This window comes from Rhinoraja longicauda, chromosome 34 (genome assembly GCF_053455715.1).
Source record: "Rhinoraja longicauda isolate Sanriku21f chromosome 34, sRhiLon1.1, whole genome shotgun sequence".
NCBI lineage: Eukaryota > Metazoa > Chordata > Chondrichthyes > Rajiformes > Arhynchobatidae > Rhinoraja > Rhinoraja longicauda.
In genome coordinates, this window is record NC_135986.1 from 15,594,690 (window position 1) to 15,617,416 (window position 22,727).

General features: G+C 48.2%; 2 protein-coding genes and 1 pseudogene across 2 annotated transcripts; all 3 read left to right on the forward strand.

Annotated features, from left to right (window-relative positions):
• LOC144609555 (uncharacterized) overlaps positions 1-22,727 on the forward strand; it is an 80,857-nt pseudogene that overhangs the window by 39,613 nt on the left and 18,517 nt on the right.
• On the forward strand, positions 7,091-7,402 carry LOC144609507 (histone H4). The gene has a single exon (XM_078427993.1). It carries the CDS (start codon positions 7,091-7,093, stop codon positions 7,400-7,402), a length of 312 nt encoding a protein of 103 aa, XP_078284119.1.
• On the forward strand, positions 8,200-8,610 carry LOC144609393 (histone H3). Its single transcript, XM_078427855.1, has one exon. It carries the CDS (start codon positions 8,200-8,202, stop codon positions 8,608-8,610), a length of 411 nt encoding a protein of 136 aa, XP_078283981.1.

Below are 22,727 nucleotides of genomic sequence, written 5' to 3' on the forward strand. Positions count from 1 at the left end.
GTTTAATAACGTTCCATCACACTTCAAAAGAAGTGGTCTGGAGGAAGCCGCTGATTGGTGGAAGCGGACTAGAGGAAGGAGCTGATTGGGAGTAACCCCAGGTTTGAGTTAAGGGTTCAGTGAGTTAAGGGTTCAGTGTGTTAAGGGTTCAGTGAGTTAAGGGTTCAGTGAGTTAAGGGTTCAGTGAGGTAAGGGTTCAGTGAGTTAAGGGTTCAGTGAGTTATGGATACAGTGCTTTTTAGTAAAGGTACAGTTTAAAGGATTAAGATTTTTTAAGTGGGAGTGTTGATTTAATTTGGGGGTAAGACATGTCAGGTGAGATCGGCCCCGTGGATTGCTCATCCTGCAACATGTGGGAGATCAGGGATATTGTCGGTGTCCCTGATGACTACGTGTGCAGGAAGTGTGTCCAGCTACAGCTCCTGGCAAACCACATTGAACGGTTGGAGCTGCGGTTGGATTCATACTGGAGCATCCACGATGCTGAGAAGGTCGTGGATAGCACGTACAGTGAGTTGACCACACCGTAGGTAAAAGATAAGCGGACAGAAAGGAAACGGGTGGCCACTAGCCAGCGTAGCAGTAGACAGGTAGTGCAGGAGTCCCCTGCAGTCATCTCCCTCCTAAACAGATATACCATGTTGGATACTGTTGGGGGAGATGGCTCATCAGGGGAAGGCAGCAGCAGCCAAGTTCATGGCACCATGGGTGGCTCTGCGGCAAAAGAGGGGAGGAAAAAGAGTGGAAGGGCTATAGTAATAGGGGATTAAATTGTAAGGGGAATAGATAGGCGTTTCTGCGGCCACAAACGAGACTCCAGGATGGTATGTTGCCTCCCTGGTGCAAGGGTCAGGGATGTCTCTGAGCGGCTGCAGAACATTCTGGAGGGGGAGGGTGAGCAGAGAGTTGTTGTGGTGCACATTGGCACCAACGATATAGGTAAAAAGCGGAATGAGGTCCTACAAGGTGAATTTAGGGAGCTAGGAGATAAACTTAAAAGTAGAACCTCAAAGGTAATAATCAGATTACTACCAGTGCCACGTGCTAGTCAGAGTAGAAATAGGAGGATATTTCAGATGAATACATGGCTTGAAAAATGGGGCAAGGGGGAGGGATTCAAATTTCAAGGACATTGGAACCAGTTCTGGGGGAGGTGGGACCAGGGCCGTTTTTACAGCATTATGGGCCCCCGGGTAAAGCAGTGTACTGGGGCCCCTACCGTTACTCTCCCCCGCCCCCCCTTTCCCTACCAGCCCCCCCCCTGTCATGCCGGCAAAAAGCACTTACCGAAAAGCACTTAGCGATTGACTTCGGGTGCTACATTGTTGCGAAAAGCACTTACAGATCGCTGTGAGAAGCACTTAGTGACCGAAAATGTTGCGAAAAAAGCACTTATTGAACCTACATTTTTAAAGTAGTATTTATTTATTGCAAGTCACTTAACATACACAGATCAGCATGGGGCCCCTATGCTCGTGGGCCCCCGGGCAAGTGCCCATCAGGCCCATGCGTTAAGACGGCCCTGGGTGGGACCAGTACAAACAGGTCGGTCTGCACCTGAGCTGGAATGGAACCAATGTCCTTGGGGGAGTGTTTGCTAGTGCTGTCGGGGAGGATTTAAACTAATGTGGCAGGGGAATGGGAGCATGAGCAGAGAGACAGAGGGGTGTCAAATGAGGGTAGAAGCAATAGGTAGCAAGGTGAAAAGTAAATGTGGCAGGCAGACAAATCCAGGGCAAAAATCAAAAAGGGCCACTTTTCAACATAATTGTATAAGGGGTAAGAGTGTTGTAAAAACAAGCCTGAAGGCTTTGTGTCTCAATGCAAGGAGCATTTGTAATAAGATGGATGAGTTGAATGTGCAGATAGTTATTAATGAATATGATACAGTTGGGATTACGGAGACATGGCTCCAGGGTGACCAAGGCTGGGAGCTAAACATCCAGGGATATTCAATATTCAGGAGGGATAGACAGAAAGGAAAAGGAGGTGGGGTAGCGTTGCTGGTTAGAGAGGAGATTAACGCAATAGAAAGGAAGGACATTAGCTTGGAGGATGTGGAATCGATATGGGTAGAGCTGCAAAATACTAAGGGGCAGAAAACGCTAGTGGGAGTTGTGTACAAGCTACCTAACAGTAGCAGTAGAGTTGAGGATGGCATCAAACAGGAAATTAGAAATGCGTGCAACAAAGGTAAAACAGTTATAATGGGTGACTTCAATCTACATATAGATTGGGTGAATCAAATTGGCAGAGGTGCTGAGGAAGAGGATTTCTTGGAATGTATACGGGATAGTTTTCTAAACCAACATGTAGAGGAACCAACGAGAGAGCAGGCTATTCTAGACAGGGTATTGAGTAATGAGGAAGGGTTAGTTAGCAGTCTTGATGTGCGTGGCCCCTTGGGCAAGAGTGACCATAATATGGTTGAGTTCTTCATTAGGATGGAGAGTGACTTAGTTAAGTCAGAAACAACGGTTCTGAACTTAAAGAAAGGTAACTTTGAGGGCATGAGACGTGAATTGGCCAAGACGTGAATTGGCCAGCGCTGCCGTCGCAGCTGCGGCTTGCCTGCAGTCCATCTGTCTTTTGTGTTTTTTGTTGTTTTTGTCTGAATTATAGTTTTAATATGGTGTAGGGTTTGTATGTTATGTTTGGGGGGGGGGGGGGGTGGGAGGGAACGGGAACTGTAAAATTCTCTCTCCCGAACGGAGACGCGACCTTTGTTTCTGTGTCATGTCTCCGTTGCGGCCTACCACCGGCCTGCACCTGGGACCACCTGGGGCTATGGTTCGCAGACTCGTCTCCGGAGACTCCGGCGAGGGCCGCGTGGATGTCGGAAGCCCGCAGGCTCCTGGGTGGGGGCCGACATCGGGAGCACCGACAGCGGCAGAGGCAGCGTGTTCGCCCGCCCCGAATCACGGGGCTTGGGTCGGCCCGCCGCGGACCTTTCACCGTCCGGCGCGGCCTGGAATAGGCCGCGGGATTTTCACCGCCCAGCGGGGGCTTCAATGTTGGGAGCCCCGACCGCCCCGACGTGGCAATGACAACAGCCTGACCGCGGGACAAGACGGCAGGGGAAGAGAAAATACATTGTGGCCTTTCATCACAGTGAGGAGAGACTGGAGGAGACTCACTGTGATGGATGTTTCTTTTTGTTTGGTGTTAGTTTGTGATTGTATGTGTTATTGCATTTTTATTGATTATTCTTATTGGTTTTATTGTTCAACTGCGGGTAATGTTTCATTTCACTACACATTTATGTGTATATGACAAATAAACGACTATTGACTATAGAGATAGACTGGCAATTGATTCTTAAAGGGTTGACGGTGGATACGCAATGGAGGCCATTTAAAGACCGCATGGATGAACTACAACAATTGTTCATCCCAGTTTGGCAAAAGAATAAATCAGGGAAGGTAGTACATCCGTGGCTAACAAGGGAGATTAGGGATAGTATCAAAACAAAAGATGAAGCGTACAAATTAGCAAGAAAAAGCAGCCTACCAGAGGACTGGGAGAAATTCAGAGTGCAGCAGAGGAGGACAAAGGGCTTAATTAGGAAAGGGAAAATAGATTACGAAAGAAAACTGGCAGGGAACATAAAAACTGACTGCAAAAGCTTTTATAGATATGTGAAGAGAAAAAGATTAATTAAAACAAATGTAGGTCCCTTGCAGTCAGAAACAGTGAATTGATCATGGGGAACAAGGACATGGCAGACCAATTGAATAACTGCTTTGGTTCTGTCTTCACTAAGGAAGACATAAATAATCTGCCGGAAATAGCAGGGGGCCGGGGGTCAAATGAGATGGAGGAACTGAGTGAAATGCTGGTTAGTCGGGAAGTGGTGTTAGGTAAATTGAATGGATTAAAGGCCGATAAATCCCCAGGGCCAGATAGGTTGCATCCCAGAGTGCTTAAGGAGGTAGCCTCAGAAATAGTGGATTACGGTAGCGCAGCGGTAGAGTTGCTGCTTTACAGAGAATGCAGCGCCGGAGACTCAGGTTCGATCCTGACTACGGGTGCTGCACTGTAAGGAGTTTGTACGTTCTCCCCGTGACCTGCGTGGGTTTTCTCCGAGATCTTCGGTTTCCTCCCACACTCCAAAGACGTACAGGTATGTAGGTTAATTGGCTGGGTAAATGTAAAAATTGTCCCTAGTGGGTGTAGGATAGTGTTAATGTACGGGGATCACTGGGCGGCACGGACTTGATGGGCCGAAAAGGCCTGTTTCCGGCTGTATATGATATGATATGATTTATTCACAAAATGCTGGAGTAACTCAGCAGGTCAGCCAGCATCTTGGGAGAGAAGGAATGGGTGACGTTTCGGGTCGAGACCCTTCTTCAGACTGATGTCGGGGGTGGGACAAAGGAAGGATATAGGTGGAGACAGGAAGATAGAGGGAGATCTGGGAAGGAGGAGAAGGGAGAGACAGAGGAGCTATCTGAAGTTGGAGAAGTCGACGTTCATACCACCGGGCCGCAAACTGCCCAGGCGAAATATGAGGTGCTGCTCCTCCAATTTCCGGCGGGCCTCACTATGGCACTGGAGGAGGCCCATGACAGAGAGGTCAGACTGGGAATGGGAGGGGGAGTTAAAGTGCTGGGCCACCGGGAGATCAGTTGCGTTAATGCGGACCGAGCGCAGGTGTTCAGCGAAGCGATCGCCGAGCCTGCGCTTGGTTTCGCCGATATAAATAAGTTGACATCTAGAGCAGCGGATGCAATAGATGAGGTTGGAGGAGGTGCAGGTGAACCTCTGTCTCACCTGGAAAGACTGTTTGGGTCCTTTGATGGAGTTGAGGGGGGAGGTAAAGGGACAGGTATTGCATCTCGTGCGGTTGCAAGGGAAAGTGCCCGGGGTTAGGGTGGTTTGGGTAGGAAGGGACGAGTGGACGGCACGGTAGCGCAGCGGTAGAGTTGCTGCTTTACAGCGAATGCAGCGCCGGAGACTCAGGTTCGATCCTGACTACGGGTGCTGCACTGTAACGAGTTTGTACGTTCTCCCCGTGACCTGCGTGGGTTTTCTCCGAGAGCTTCGGTTTCCTCCCACACTCCAAAGACGTACAGGTATGTAGGTTAATTGGCTGGGTAAATGTGAAAATTGTCCCTAGTGGGTGTAGGATAGTGTTAATGTGCGGGGATCACAGGGCGGCACGGACTTGGAGGGCCGAAAAGGCCTGTTTCCGGCTGTATATATATGATATGATATGATGATGATATGGACCAGGGAGTTGCGGAGGGAACGGTCTCTGCGAAACGCAGAGAGGGGAGGGGATGGGAAGATATGGCCAGTGGTGGGGTCCTGTTGTAGGTGACGGAAATGTTGGTGGATGATATGTTGGATCCGCTGGCTGGTGGGGTGGAAGGTGAGAACGAGGGGGATTCTGTCCTTGTTGCGAGTGGGGGGAGGGGGAGCAAGAGCGGAGCTGCGGGATGTAGAAGAGACCCTAGTGAGAGCCTCATCTATAATGGAGGATGGGAAGCCCCGTTTTCTGAAAAACGAGGACATCTCGGAAGCCCTAGTCTGAAACACCTCATCCCGGGTGCAGATGCGGCATAGACGGAGGAATTGGGAGTAGGGGATAGACTTTTTGCAGGGGACCGGGTGGGAAGAAGTGTAGTCCAGATAGCTGTGCGAGTCGGTGGGCTTGTAGTAAATGTCCGTCACTAGTTTTTCTCCTGTGATGGAGATGGTGAGGTCCAGAAACGGGAGGGAGATGTCAGAGATAGTCCAGGTATATTTAAGGGCAGGATGGAAATTGGAGGTGAAGTGTATGAAGTCAGTGAGTTCTGCATGGGTGCAAGAGGTAGCACCAATGCAGTCGTCGATGTAGCGGAGGTAGAGTTCGGGGATGGGGCCAGTGTACGTCTGGAACAGGGATTGTTCGACGTACCCGACAAAGAGGCAGGCATAGCTAGGGTCCATAGCTACGCCTCTGGTTTGGAGGAAGTGGGAGGAGTCAAAGGAGAAGTTGTTAAGGGTGAGGACCAGCTCCGTTAGGCAGAGGGAAATTAGATGTTTCTGCAGTTCAGGAAGAAACGGAGGTCTTTAAGGCCTTTCTATAATTTTTTTAAACTCTTTAGATTCTGGAGTAGTTCCTGAGGATTGGAGGGTGGCTAATGTAACCCCACTTTTCAAAAAGGGAGGGAGAAAGAAAACGGGGAATTACAGACCAGTTAGTCTAACATCGGTAGTGGGGAAAATGGTAGAGTCAGTTATTAAAGATGGGATAGCAGCACATTTGGAAAGTGGTGAAATCATTGGACAAAGTCAGCATGGATTTATGAAAGGTAAATCATGTCTGACGAATCTTATAGAATTTTTCGAGGATGTAACTAGTAGAGTGGATAAGGGAGAACCAGTGGATGTGTTATATCTGCGAAACCCAAGAAGGCAGCGACCAAAAAGCGAATTAAAAAACGCACATTGTAAAGACCTGAACCCAACGGCTCTTCTCGGAGCCACCCACATTTCTCAGGAAAGAGCTGAACCAGACTCAAGCGATCCCTGTCCCGGGACAAGCTCAGTGCCAGGGGGAATCATTTAAATTACCGGGGGTCCTCACTCGGACTGGGCATACGTTTGGCTTCAAGCTGAAATCAAAGCAGTTTCCTTGTCAGTGAGACGATAACACTGACAGAATACCCGTCTCAGCCCAAGCACCAACTCGGAATGTTCCCCAAATCATCCTTTAAAGTGACTGTAAACTGCTGAACCGCGTGGGGTGGGCGATATGGGCAGAGGGAACGGACTCCGATAATGAACTGGAAGGAGACAAATTAATTTGACACAGCGATAATACCACTGAGTGACTTTTACCGCGGAATGCCTGTCTCTGACAGTTTGTCCGGAGCGCTAATTTTCGGGTCAATTGTCGACTAACCGTTGGAAATTGGTTTCAGAAATCTGGGGCGTGGAGCTGGAATATGAGAGGGTGCTGTCTGTCACGTTGTCTCCTCCTCTCTCCGCCTCTCTCTCGCTCTCTCTCTCTGCATATCTCGGGCAGGTCGGGGCGCTGCGTATAAAAGGAGACCACAGCACTCAGTTTATCATTAAGCAGGAACTCGAGTGAATCAGTATGTCTGGCCGAGGGAAAGGAGGCAAAGGTCTGGGCAAAGGCGGAGCAAAGCGGCACCGAAAAGTGCTTCGCGATAACATCCAGGGCATCACCAAGCCAGCCATCCGCCGCCTGGCTCGGCGTGGCGGGGTCAAGCGGATCTCGGGTCTGATCTACGAGGAGACCCGCGGGGTGCTGAAGGTTTTCCTGGAGAATGTGATCAGGGACGCGGTCACCTACACCGAGCACGCCAAGCGCAAGACAGTCACTGCCATGGATGTGGTGTACGCTCTGAAACGCCAGGGCCGCACTCTCTACGGGTTCGGCGGCTAAATAACTTCCCCTTTATTCGAACACAAAACAAAGGCTCTTCTAAGAGCCGCCCACAGCCTCACAGAGAGAGCAGTGACTCGGGAGTGAGATTAGATGCAGATTGTAATGTGCTTTATGAAACGAGTTATTCGACCACTGAACACAAAGAGTGGTTTGATCACCGCGGTCATTAGAAATGGAAAAACATCGGCAGCCGACAGTAAAAGACCACACACAAAACGATGTCAGTTTCCCTTTTACCTTTATACCTCATGATTACTGCAGCAACAGGAGGGTCGACTCGAAACCGTTCTCTGGGTAACCGTCGCTTATTTCCAGTCACGAGCAGAGCTGAATTCCGTCTGCACCGGGATCCGGTCTGTAAATCCGCGCCGCACATTCAGTCAATGATTTAAGCGAGAAGTTAAAGTGGATTTAACAGTGGATTTGGTGATAAGTTGACAAAAACTGGATTCATTCAAAAATATTAATAAAATACTGCCCTCGGTTCCCGACTGCTGTGAAATTGGTGGGCAATTTGAAATTGAACCCGCAACCAATGATACTGCACTCCGTGCACAATTCTCTGTCCCCACCTCCCCCCCCCCCCCCCCGGCCTCAGACCTCCTGAAACCGCCGCCTGATGCTGACAGACCTGCAGCCACTCGCAGGCATGGGACACCGTGAGTGACATCTCTGCTCCAGCCATTCAGAGGCTGTGGGCCGGCGCTTCACCAACGCTTTAAAAGCCGGTCCCAGAGCCGGCTCCGTCATTTCAGTGCCTGTGTTTCACGCTGAGCTCCGACTGTTGAAGGAGAATGGCCCGGACCAAGCAGACAGCGCGCAAATCGACCGGAGGGAAAGCTCCTCGCAAACAGCTGGCGACCAAAGCGGCGCGGAAGAGCGCTCCAGCCACGGGCGGAGTGAAGAAGCCTCATCGCTACAGGCCCGGCACCGTGGCTCTGAGGGAGATCCGGCGCTACCAGAAATCCACCGAGCTGCTCATCCGCAAACTGCCCTTCCAGCGCCTGGTGCGGGAGATCGCTCAGGACTTCAAGACAGACCTGCGCTTCCAGAGCTCGGCCGTCATGGCCCTGCAGGAGGCCAGCGAGGCTTACCTGGTGGGGCTCTTTGAGGACACCAACCTGTGCGCCATCCACGCCAAGCGAGTCACCATCATGCCCAAAGACATCCAGCTGGCCCGCCGCATCCGCGGGGAGCGCGCCTAAACCCCACCTCCACCAAGGACAACAAACGGCTCTTTTAAGAGCCACTAACCCGGCAGAAAAAAATGCTGCGCCTTTGTCTTAATGTCCTGTTACATTAATGTTCTGTTCTTTCCGCGCTGTTTTTAACTGAATTGATGCCGCAGACTCGGCTGCTGAGCGGAGTCTGACTCCACTGATTCAAGTGTAACTGGTTACGATGTAAACGCCAAAGCTGCTCATAATGCTGTGTACACGCCGCGCACAGACCAGCCCCTGTTCGCTCTGCGCCCCATTTTCTCGCGCTCTGGGTTCAAGGACAACAAACACTTTTATTACGCACTTTCCCCGCACAGACCTCAGTCGCTGATCAGCCCTTCCACAGTCACTGAGTTACTGCATCTACATCTACAAAGTAAAGTTCCACACAGCGCTAACGCAGCTAACGGAAATCATAACGGCTCTGTTCAGAGCCACGCACGGTCTCGATGAAAGGGTTGTGCTGATATTTCGACACCACGTTGCTGCAACTGGTTCGATATTTCCGTTTCAGGTGATAATTCTCATTCTGTTTAATTTGATCAAATTGACCGTCCAACCCCCGGTATAGTATACCCCATTGGGGAGTCTAAAACCAGGGGTCACTTTATGAATAAAGGGTATGCCATTTCGGAATGAGATGAGGAAAAACTTTTCCTCCCAGTGTTGCGAATCTGGAATTCATTGCCACGAAAGGCAGTGGAGGCCAATTCACTGGATGTTTTCAAGAGAGAGTTAGCTCTTCGGGGTAACGGAATCAAAGGATATGGGGAAAAAGCGGGAACGGGGTACTGATTTTGGATGATCAGCCATGATCATATTGAATGGTGGTGCTGGCTCGAAGGGCCGATTGGCCTACTTCTGCACCCATTTTCTTCTATGTTTCTCTCATCCAGGTGCGACAGTGTGAACTGTGAGGAGGATACTATAAGGGTGCAGGGTGATTTGGACAGGTTGTGTGAGTGGGACGCAGTTTAATGTGGATAAATGTGAGGTTATCCACTTTGGTGGTATGAACAGGAAGGGAGATTATTATCTAAATGGTGTCAAGTTTGGAAATGGGTGTCTTTTTTCATCAGTTACTAAAAGTAAGCATGCAGGTACACCAGGCAGTGAAGAAAGCTAATGGCATGTTGGCCTTCATGACAAGAGGAGTTGAGTATGGGAGCAAAGAGCTCCTTCTGCAGTTGTCGAGGGCCCGAGTCAGACTGCACCTGGAGTACAGTGCGCAGTTTTGGTCTCCAAATTTGAGGAAGGACATTCTTGCTATTGAGGGAGTGCAGTGTAGGTTCACTACGTTAATTCCCGGAATGGCGGGACTGTTATATGTTGAAAAACTGAAGCGACTGGGCTTGTATACACTGGAATTTAGAAAGATGAGAGGGGATCTTATTGAAACATAGGATTATTAAGGGATTGGACATGCGAGAGGCAGGAAACATGTTCTCAATGTTGGGGGAGTCCAGAACTAGGGGGCACAGTTTAAGAATAAGGCCTTTTAGAACAGAGACGAGGAAAAACTTTTTCACTCAGAGTTGTAAATCTGTGGATTCTCTGCCTCAGAAGGCAATAGAGGCCAATTCACTGGATGCTTTCATGAGTGAGTTCGATAGAGCTCTTAATGATAGTGGAGTCAGTAGGTATGGAGAGAGGGCAGGAATGGGGTACTGATTGTGAATGATCAGCCATGATCAAATTGAATGGCGGTGCTGGCTCGACGGGCCGAATGGCATACTCCTGCACCTGTTGTTCTATGTTTCTATCATGGTCTAATGTTTCTCAGAGCCAATGCATCAATGTGAACACTTAATATGTGGGAAGCAACTGCAGATGCTGGTTTAAACTGAAAATAGGCACAAAAAGCTGGAGTAACTCAGCGGGACAGGAAGCATCTCTGGAGAGAAGGAATGGATGACATTTCAGGTGGAGACCCTTCTTCAGACTTTGGGGCTGGGGCTCAAGCTAACCAGGTAAAGCACCAGGTGTCTTTCCAGTATCAAACCAGCTGCATTTTTATGACAATCCTGCGGTTTCATGGCGACTCCAACAATGAGACAGCACAGTGGCACAGCTGGAGCAGCTGCTTCACACACCAGAGACCCGGGGAAAGGGTAACGAGAGATATAGACGATGATGTAGAGAGATAAAAAACAACGAATGAAAGATATGAAAATAAGTAACAATGATAAAGGAAACAGGCCATTGTTGGCTGTTTGTTGCATGAAAATGAGAAGCTGGTGTGAGTTGGGTGGGGGAGGGATGCTGTAGTTACGTGAAGTTAGTAAAATCAATATTCATACCACTGGGCTGTAAGTTGCCCAAGGAAAATATGAGATGCTATTCCTCCAATTTGCATTTAGCCTCACTCTGACAATGGAGGAGACCTAGGACAGAAAGGTCATCGTGGCAACAGGAAAGAGTATGGGTGTGTTTAGCAACCAGGAGATCAGGTAGGTCCAGGTGGACAGCAAAGGTGTTCAGCAAAACAATCACCCAGTCCACGTTTGGTCATTGGTGGTGAAGTTGATGAAGTCCATGAGTTCTGCATGGGTGCAGGAGGTAGCACCGGTGCAGTCATCAATGTAATGGAGATAGACTTCGGGGATAGGCCAGAGTACACCTGGAACATGGATTGATCGACGTCCCCTACAAAGAGGCAGGCATGGCTGGGGCCCATGCGGGTGCCCATAGCTATCCCTTTGCCTTGGAGGAAGTGGGAGGAGTCAAAGGAGAAGTTGTTAAGGGTGAGGACCAGCTCCGTTAGGCTGAGGGAAATTGGATGTTTCTGCAGTTCAGGAAGAAACGGAGGGCTTTAAGGTCTTTCTTGTGGGGGATGGAGGTGTAGAGTGACTGAACATCCACAGTGAAGATGAGAGAGTGGGGGCTAGGAAATTGGAAGTCATTAAGAAGAAGGGCGTGTGAGATATATTGGACATTGGTCAGGAGAGATTGGATCTGGGAGGATAGGATGGAGTCGAGATGTGTGGAAAATATTTCAGTGGGACAGGAGCAGGCACAAACAATGTGTCTGCCGGGGCAGTTGTGATGATGGATTATGGGGAGAAGGTAAAACCAGGCTGAGCAGGGATGGGAAACAATGAGTAATGGCAGTTTCTATACCATCTCGAAATCCCACTTCGATAGCCATTACTTCTCGGGGATGAAATGTAGTTATAGCTTACGCACACGTCGCACCCTTGTATGACAAAACGAATCTTGGCGTGGATGGCGCACAGGTTTGTGTCCTCAAAGAGCCCCACCAGGTAAGCCTCGCTGGCCTCCCGCAGGGCCATGATGGCCGAGCTCTGGAAGCGCAGGTCTGTCTTGAAATCCTGAGCGATCTCCCGCACCATGATGCAGTACAGACCACCACAGGATACCCCTCTTGCCTGTGGCTATCAAACTTTACAACTCCTCCCCTTTCTGTCGTGGGGTAGACTGACTCCATTCCCCCCACCTTCAAATCTCTGCACATCCCCAACCCTTTCCACTCGTCACTTTAATTTCATGTTTCATGTATCTAGTGTTTAATGACTGTTGGCAGTAGGGTTGCCAACTGTCCCGTATTAGCCGGGACATCCCGTATTTTGGGCTAAATTAGTTTGTCCCGTATTAGTCCCGGGGTGGGGGGGTTTGGGGATGGGGGTGATGTTAGCCTGGACGCTGCAGGCCCGGACGTTGTTTTATCCGGACAGTTGAGGTCCAGACAATCGAGTTTTCCGACATTTTAGCTCCAAACACTCTGGACGTCATCTTGTCCCGCATTTGGGAGTGAGATAGTTGGCACCCCTACCGACGACAGTATTATTTTTACAATTATTAATGTATTCAGTTTCTGTAAACTCAATATCAAATATCATGTACCTTGTGTTTTATGACTGTTGGCAGATCAGTTTCCCTCCTGGAAAAAGTGACTGATTGCCAGCTCACTGTGCCCCTCCCCCCGGGTTGCGGCTGCCCCTGTCACGTGTTGCGAGACAACCGGTGAGCCATTTGCGCGATGACGTCACAGAGGCCGTGCAGCGTTACTGATGTCGTTCCCTCGGAAAAAAGATGACTCTCACAGTGCTTCCCATCTTCCGGAGACATTTTGGTGTCAAATGTGCAACTGGGGAAGTGAAATAGAAACTGTTTTCTCAAGACAGAAACGTGAACAAAATAAATCGTTTCCAAGGCAGAAGCAATGAAAAAGATCAGAGAAAATTTAATGAAAGACATAAAGAGCAAAGTAAGAGGCGAGAGATGCAGCCAGTTAGAATCGTGTAAAGAGTAAGCATTTCTGGTGAGATAAAATAAAATGGAAATTTATTGAGAAAGTCAGCGGTGATTCTGTGCAAAGTGAGTCTGAGGGGCAATGGTGGTAAATTGTTGAGAGCAGAGTGAGTGAGAAATACTACCAGGTAAGGAAGGCGAGAATTAGACGGGGCCTGAGTGTCGTATTGCACTCAGAACGTGCATGCAATGTGGGACATGGTGCCTGAGAATGTGGTGGATGCAAGAACACTCACACAAGTGAACAAGTATCTGGAAGAGTACTTGAAGCGTTGCAGTGTACAAGGTTATGGAGCAAGTGCTGATATACTGGACTGGTACAGGGGGGCTCTTAATCGTCAGTATGGAGGGCCACATGGGCTGTCTCTCCTGCACAATCCCATGAGTCTGTCAGAGTCACTACAGAGGATACAATGAACCTTGCAGAAATGGCTGTAAATCAGGAACTGGAAGTTAGGGGAATCCCTGAAAAATTTCAATCAAAATTGTTATCTAGACAGCTGTTGGAGCTGAGGGCAGACAAGACTCTGGGTCGTCTTCTCATCATTCCAGAGTTATAATAAAGTTGCTGTTGAGCCGGCATTTTTTTTCTTTTTCCAAATATCCCCAGATTAGGGGCAGTATCCTTCCGGCAACAACAAAGAGAACAATTCCATACCAACAAATGTGGAGGGGGTGGGGGGGAAGCAGGAAACACCAGGCAAGTGATCTCAACCACCTGTCACAGGAAAATGTGTCGGAAAGAACTGCAGGATTAAATCGAAGATAGATATTTCTCAATGTGAAACGTCACCCATTCCTTCTCTCCAGCGATGCTGCCTGTCCCGCTGAGTTACTCCAGCATTTTGTGTCACAGGAAAATGTCAGCTGCTATTATTAAAGAGATAACATGACACTCGAGTAAAACTCAAGGCATTTGGGCAAAGTTAACAAGATGCTGAAAGGGAATCCACTTTTGAACATTTTGACCACTGAAAGTGACCATCAGGATGAGGGAACCTGGGTCCACAAGAGATATTTGGGCTCTCAAGAGTCAAGGACGTTTAATTGTCACTAAACCAAGTGGAACGTTGGGCCCAAACCTCTCCTGCATTGGTGCAGCACCCTCTCCTCCCCACTCCCCCCTTCCTCCTCACCTCTGCCCCCCTCTCCCCTCCCCACCCTTCCCCCTCCTACCCTCATCCCTCCCTCCCCCAACCCCAATCCCCCTTCCACCTTCCTACCCTTTCCTCCCCTCGCTCCCCCCTAACCCCCTCCCCCCCTTCTCCTCCCACCCACTCAACCCCTCTTATCCTCCCTCCTTTTCCCTTTCCCTCCCTAGGAGATAGATTTAAACTTTTTTAATGTGAATAACTTAAAAAATATAACACCTATTTCAATTAAACTTCTTCCACTAGCACCAGATGGTGAGTAAGGTGGGCCTAAAACTGCCGCGCTATCGTGTACCGTTCTGGCTGTAGTTCAGGAACAAACAAACGAGAGTTTTTGTATATAGATATGTACCCGCAATAGAACAATGGCATTCACACTTGCTGCAGCTTCAAATGTCATTTAACACCTTAGCACACAGATCATAATTAACAATTAAACATACATTAAATTTGTAACCACATTACTCGGTAACCAAAATTGTGCAACAACTGAAATCCATAATGCAGCTAAAAACATGGTGCACAGCAGATCATAGCTGAGGTTAGTATTGTGTCATGTTCAAAAGCACGATAATTACTGGGAAGGAGCTGTTCTTGAACCTGATGACCATGATTTTCAGACTCCTGCACCTTCTTTCTGATGGCAGGGGTGAATTGTGAGCACAGCCAGGGTGGAGTGGTTTTATTATATTAGCTGCCTTTAAAGCAGTGCTTTCTCTGGATCCCTCTGATGGTGGAGAGGTCAGCACATGTGAGTGACCTGGTAGTGTCTACCTCTCTCTGTAGTCTCCTTCGTACATGGGCCTTTGAGTTGCCAAACCAGACCGTGATGCAACAGTACGCTTCTGTACACCTGTAAAAGTTCAATAAAGTATTTGTCAACAACCTGAATTGCTCAATATTTTCAGGAAGTAGAGGAAGGAATTAAAGAAGTATATATCATGTGTAGATAGCTGGGATGAAGCAAATCTCTTGGGGAGTGCAAGTGATGTAGATATACTCTTATGTCGAAAAGCAGAAGAGCAAAAAGAAGACACGAGATATCTTTGGCAGAAAAGGTTATGGAGATAACCTGGGGATTATTTAAGCATATTGAAAGGCAACGAAGGAGAGATTAGGGTCCCTGAAGGATCAATGTGGAATGCTATATTGGCAGCCATTGATAAAGCCGCATAAACTGGGGAATTCAGGGACGAGAACTGTGATGTCTGCAAACATGTCCCATGTTTAGAGGCATAGATAAAGTCGACAGTCAAAACTTTTTTCCCAGATTGCAAATGAACAGTACTCGTGGGAATAGCTGTAAGTTGAGAGGGGGGGAAGTATAAAGGAGATATGCGGGGCAAGTGTTTTCACCCAGAGTGGTGGGGGCCTTGATCGCATTGTCTGGGGAGATGGTGGAGGCAGATACAATAGTGGTGTACAAGAGGCTTTTAGATAGGCACAACAATGTGCAGGGAATAGAGAGGTATGGATCATGTACAGGCAGTGGAGATTAAGGGCTTTGTGGCCAAGTTTGCGGATGAAACGGAAATAGGTGGAAATGCGGGTAGTGTAGCTTAGAACACATCAGTATAATATGGCTCGGGAGGAACTGCAGATGCTGTTTTAAATCGAAGATAGACACAAAATGCCAGAGTAACTCAGGCGGACAGGCAGGATCTCTGTCTAAAGATCATTTGGAAGAAGGGTTTTGAACCAAAACATCACCCATTCCTTCTCTCCAAAGATGCTGCCTGTCCTGCTGAGTGACTCCAACGTTTTGTGTCTATCTTACTGCAATATGGCACCAGTTTCAGACAGCCAAGCTGAGGAAGGATGTGCTGACTCTGGAGAGGGTCCAAAGGAAATTTACAAGAATGATCCCAGGAATGAGTAGGTTAACCTACGATGAGTGTTTGTCGGCACTGGGCATGCACTTGCTGGAGTTTAGAAAAATGTGGAGAGACTTCATTAAAACATACAAATAGTGGAAGGCTTGTGTATAAATATCATTTACAAACCATCATTTTTAAAACAAACCCTTCCGACATTCCCGGAGGTTACATATTCAATACAGGCATTTACTTAGACCTTTACATACATTTACATACATATCCCTTATTTGGAGGGGCGTCTCTCTCCACCACACCCTGCCCCCCATGTCCAGCAGCGGAAGGACCCTAGACTGTGGTCCTCCCCCACAGGGCCTTGGCGTTGGCTGCACCGAGCTTCAGAGCGTCCCTCAGCACGTACTCCTGCAGTCTGCAGTGGGCCAGTCGGCAACATTCCTTGACGGACAGCTCGCTCCGCTGGGAGGTCAACAAGGATCGGGCAGACCAATGGGCGTCTTTCACCGAGTTGATGACCTTCCAGCAGCACTCGATGTCAGTCTCGGAATGCGTCCCTGGGAACAGTCCGTAGAGCACAGAGTCCTCTGTGACGGAGCTGCTCGGAATGAATCGTGACAGGGACCCCTGCAGACCCCTCCAGACTCTCCTGGCAAATCCACACTCTTTGAAGAGGTGGGCCACCGTTTCCTCTCCGTAGCAGCCGTCCCGAGGGCAGCGTGCGCTGGTAGTGAGGTTCCGGCGGTGCAGGAAGGATCTGACTGGGAGGGCTCCCCTCACCGCCAGCCAAGCCAGGTCTTGGTGCTTGTTGGTGAGTACTGGCGATGAGGCATTTTGCCAGACAAGCTGGGCTGTCTGTTCTGGGAACCACGCCACAGGATCCATGGAGTCATTCCCCTGCAGTGCCTGCAGGACGTTCCGTGCTGACCACTGCCCGATGGACTTGTGGTCAAAGGTGTTGGTCCGGAAGAACCTGTCCACAAACGACAGATGGTTCGGCAATGTCCAGCTGACTGGCACATTGCGTGGCATCTGCGCCAGGCCCATCCTTCGCAACACCGGGGACAGGTAGAACCTCAGCAGGTAGTGGCATTTGGTGCCCACGTGCCTTGGCTCTATGCTCCGCCTGATGCAGCCACACACGAAAGTGGCCATCAGAATGAGGGCGACGTTGGGCACGTCTTTACCCCCGTTCATGGAAGAGTCTTGGACTAGAGGAGCATCACAAGTAAAGGACGTTCCTTTAGGGACGAGACGAGGAGAAATTTCTTTCGTCCAAGGGTGGTGAATATGTGGAACTCTTTGCCACAGAAGGCTGTGGAAGCCAAGTCAGTGGATATTCTTAAGGCAGAGATAGATAGATTCTTGATTTGTACAGGTCTCAAACGTTATGGGGAGAAGGCAGGAGAACGGGGTTAGGAGGGAGAGATAGATCAGCCATAATAGAATAGCGGAGTAGACTTGATGGGCCAAATGGCCTAATTTTACTGCTCTCACTTCTGACCATATGACCTAATTAGGCATCATGTTTGGCACAAACATTGTGGGGTGAGGGACCCACACTGTTCTTTGCACCATTACGAAACAGTGGTCTTAAAGTGCATAAAGTGTAAATCCTTGGAGCCTGATCAAGGGTATCCGAGGGCAGTGTGGGAAACCAAGGAAGAAAATGCAGGGTTCTGCAGAATTATTTGCATCACTGTTAGCCATGGTTGAGGTACTGGAAGACTGCGGGGTGGCTATAGTGGTGCCTTTACTTAAGGACTGCAAGGAAAAGGCAGGGAACTACAGGCCAGTGAGCCTAAAGTCAATTGTGCGAAAGTTACTAGGGGGGATTTCTGAGAGACAAGTTCTGCCTGCAATTGTAAAGGCAAGGACTGAGTAGGAACAGTCACGGTGGTTCTGTAAATGGGAAATTGTGACTCACGAATTTAACTGAATTTCTCAAAAACGAACCATGAAAATTGGTGAGGGGCAGGCAGTAGATGTTGCTACATGGACTTTAGCAAGGCCTTTGACATGGTGTTGTATGGTATGCAGGTCCAGAAGTTAGTTCACAAGCGATGCAGAGTGAGCTGGGCAATTGATACAAAACTGGTTTGGTAGAGGTGGTTCTGTAGGTCTGTTTTACAGTTTGGAGACCTATGACCAGTGGTGTACTGCAGAGATCAGTGCTGGGTCCACTGTTGTTTATCATCTATGTCGAACATTTGGATGATTATGCAATTGTCTTCGTTAGTAAGTTTACGGATAATAAATTAGTGGTAGAGTGGACAGTGAATAAGGTTATCTAAGATTGATGCTGGATCTAAATCAGTTGGGACAGAGGCACAAGGAATGGCAGATGGAACTTAACTCACACAACTGTACAGTGTTGCATTTTGGCTGAACAGTAAACGGCACCAGATTGTAGGAAGGATGTGGTTTTAACATAGAAACATGGAAAATAGGTGCAGGAGGAGGCCATTCGGCCCTTCGAGCCAGCACCGCCATTCATTGTGATCATGGCTGATCGTCCCCAATCAATAACCCGTGCCTGCCTTCTCTCCATATCCCTAGATTCCACTAGCCCCTAGAGCTCTATCCAACTCTCTCTTAAATCCATCGAGTGATTTGGTTTCCACTCCCCTCTGTGGCAGAGAATTCCACAAATTCACAACTCTCTGGGTGAAAAAGTTTTTTCTCACCTCAGCTAAATGGCCTCCCCTTTATTCTAAGACTGTGTCCCCTGGTTCTGGACTCGCCCAACATTGGGAACATTTTTCCTGCATCAGGCTTGTCCAGTCCTTTTATAATTTTATATGTTTCTATAAGATCCCCTCTCATCCTTCTAGACTCCAGTGAATACAAGCCTAGTCTTTTCAATCTTTCCTCATATGACAGTCCTGCCATCCCAGGGATCAATCTTGAAAACCTATGCTGCACTGCCTCAATTACAAAGATGTCCTTCCTCAAATTAGGAGACTAAAACTGTGCACAATACTCCAGATGTGGTCTTACCAGGGCCCTATACAACTGCAGAAGAACCTCTTTACTCCTATACAGAAATCCTCTTGTTATGAAGGCCAACATTCCATTTGCTTTCTTCACTGCCTGCTGTACCTGCACGCCTACTTTCAGTGACTGGTGTACAAGGACACCCAGGTCTCGCTGCACCTCCCCCTTATCTAACCTAACTCCATTGAGAAAATAATCTGCCTCCATGTTTTTGCCGCCAAAGTGCATAACCTCACATTTATCTATATTATACTGCATCTACCATGCATCTGCCCACTCACTCAATCTGCCCAGGTCACCCTGCAACCTCCTCACAACCTCTTCACAGTTTACACTGCCACCCAGCTTTGTGTCATCCGCAAACGTGTCACAAATGGGTGATGTTTTGGGTCGAGACCCTTCTTCAGATCAGGATGAAGAAGGGTCTCGACCCGAAAAGTCACCCATTCCTTCTCTCCAGAGATGCTGTATGTCCCGCAGATTTACTCCAGTATTTGGTGTCTACCTTCAGCAGAATATTGCTTGGACTGGAGGACTTTATCCATGGGGACAACCTGGAGAGGATTTTCTTGTTTTCCTTGCAGTGAAGGAAACTGAGGAATGACCTGTTGGAAGTATATGAGGTTACGATAAATAATCAATATTGTTTTCTCATGGTCAGTATTTCAAAAACAAGAGGGGATAGGGTTGAGGTAAAGCCCAAGGAGTTTTAAAGGGAATGTGAGGGGTATTTTTTTTACACAGGGTTGGTTGATATCTGAATCATGTGACAGAGAAGGTGGTGGAAATGGATACAGTCACCATGTTTAAGAGACATATAGACAGATGAATAGGCAAGGCATAGAAGATTTCAAGAGAGAGTTAGATTTAGCTCTTATGGCTAAGGGAATCAAGGGATATGGGGGAAAAGCCGTAACAGGGTACTGATTTTGGACGATAAGCCATAGACAATAGACAATAGACAATAGGTGCAGGAGTAGGCCATTCAGCCCTTCGAGCCAGCACCGCCATTCAATGCGATCATGGCTGATCACTATCAATCAGTACCCCGTTCCTGCCTTCTCCCCATACCCCCTCACTCCGCTATCCTTAAGAGCTCTATCCAGCTCTCTCTTGAAAGCATCCAACGAACTGGCCTCCACTGCCTTCTGAGGCAGATAATTCCACACCTTCACCACCCTCTGACTGAAAAAGTTCTTCCTCATCTCCGTTCTAAATGGCCTACCCCTTATTCTCAAACTGTGGCCCCTTGTTCTGGACTCCCCCAACATTGGGAACATGTTATCTGCCTCTAATGTGTCCAATCCCCTAATTATCTTATATGTTTCAATAAGATCCCCCCTCATCCTTCTAAATTCCAGTGTATACAAGCCCAATCGCTCCAGCCTTTCAACATACGACAGTCCCGCCATTCCGGGAATTAATCTAGTGAACCTACGCTGCACGCCCTCCATAGCAAGAATATCCTTCCTCAAATTTGGAGACCAAAACTGCACACAGTACTCCAGGTGCGGTCTCACCAGGGCCCGGTACAACTGTAGAAGGACCTCTTTGCTCCTATACTCAACTCCTCTTGTTACGAAGGCCAACATTCCATTGGCTTTCTTCACTGCCTGCTGAACCTGCATGCTTCCTTTCATTGACTGATGCACTAGGACACCCAGATCTCGTTGAACTCCCCCTCCTCCTAACTTGACACCATTCAGATAATAATCTGCCTTTCTATTCTTACTTCCAAAGTGAATAACCTCACACTTATCTACATTAAACTGCATCTGCCATGTATCCGCCCACTCACACAACCTGTCCAGGTCACCCTGCAGCCTTATTGCATCTTCCTCACAATTCACACTACCCCCCAACTTAGTATCATCTGCAAATTTGCTAATGGTACTTTTAATCCCTCCGTCTAAAACATGATTTTATTGTTTGGAGGTGCTGGCTCAAAGGGCCGAATGCCCTACTCCTGCACCTATTTTTTATGTTTCTATGAAGTCCCTATGCCAGCAAATGGGATTAATATAGATGGGCAAATTGATGTGGTGGGCCAAAGGCTCTGTTTATTGGCTGTATTACTCTGTCCATCTGAACACAAAATTATCAAATTTGGGGGAAAAAAGAAGCATGTCTAAACATATCACCAACTATTTGTTCTGGTATAACTACATTGATTGACGATAAGGCACCACACCAACGACTCCACTTCTTCAGAATACCAAAGAAATCTAGCGGCTCTCCAAAGGCTATCAATTTCTGCTGATGCACCACCATGGAAATTATTTATCCAGAAACATCATCGATTGCTGGTCTGTCCTGGATCTCAATAAATTGCAGACAGTTGTGGAAACAGCCCAGTCCAACACAAACCAGGCTGATCCACCAACGTAATCCACACTTCATCCTGCGTCGGGAAAGCAACCAACATAATACAAGGACCACTCACATGTCTCAAGAAGGGCCTCGACTGTCCCGCTGAGTTACTCCAGCTTTTTGTGTCTATCTTTGGTTTAAACCAGCATCTGCAGTTCCTTCTTACACCACTCACAACCTGGTCATTCTATCTTCTCTCCTCTGCTGTCAGGTGGAAAATATTACAGTTTGAAAGCACGTGTCACCAGATTCAAGATTAGCTATTTGCCCGCTGTTAGCAGACTCTTGAACAGACCTTTTATATGTTTCCAATCCACCTCGTGACCCCTTGCACTTTGTTTCCTTTTTGCTCTCATGTATTGTGTGAGTGTACGATTTGCCTGCCTGACATGCAAAATAAACGTTGTCACCGTATACTGCTACGTGACAATAATAAACCAACTCCAAATACTGAGATGACAAAGGCCTGAGGTTCACAGAGATCTTAGGGTCCTGCTGCCTGATTTGCAACAACTCGAATGCAGACGCAGATAGAATGACTTTTTCCTCTACTTCTTTGTTAGGCCCCCTCGGTCATGGGTGACCATGGGTCATGCATCCTAGTTGGCTGCTTGCTCCACACCTCGGCTGGAGCAGCAGATAGAATGTGAATTTGTGATTTTAACAGGTTACCTGATGTAGGGGAGGGGGGGTTGCAGAAGCCTGTAGGTGTAACAGGGTTATGCTGGTAGGTGATTTAAACTTCCATCATGTTGACTGGGACTGCCACAGATTCGAGACCATGGAAGGGGTGGAATTTGTTAAATGCGTCCAGGAAGATTTCTCAAACAATATGTGGAAGGGCCTGGCAGAGAGGAGGCGATACTGGGCCTCCTATTGGGAAATCAGGCGGAGCAAGTGACTGAAGTGTCAGTGGGCATCCAGTGACCATAATACTATCCGGTTAAAAAAAACAAGTAAATAAATTATATTTCAGACATGCAGTGAGCTGTTGATACCACAACTGGAGTCTGTGTCAGGTGTTGGACTGTTTAAAAATATAGGGCCGCTCATGTAAGAAAGAGACGAGACGAATCCGAATCCAGGGATCAGTGACTCTGATGAGCGGCGGCGTCAGCGAGTTTAACAGTTACTGAGCTGGGAAACTACACGCAACCCCCGAGAATCCACAGCACGGGTCGAGCGGAGAGGTAATCCCACCCTGGGAACTGTGCAACGGGCCAACTGTCTGAAATGTGAATGTGTAGATGTGAACATTGTGTCAGAGAGTGTGTTAAAGGGGCGGGCGGCTCAGATTGATGTCACTGTGTTTGTGGGTCCGAACACTTCGCCGGTTTTCCCAGCCCCACTGGTGAAAAATGTAAAGATATCAGTGGCACGGGATCGCTCCACTTCCCAGCTCAGTCCTGAAGTGGGAATTAACCGCAAAATTTACGTTGGTTTCGATATTTCTGTCGAAAAACAGCGAACATGTCAGCGATCG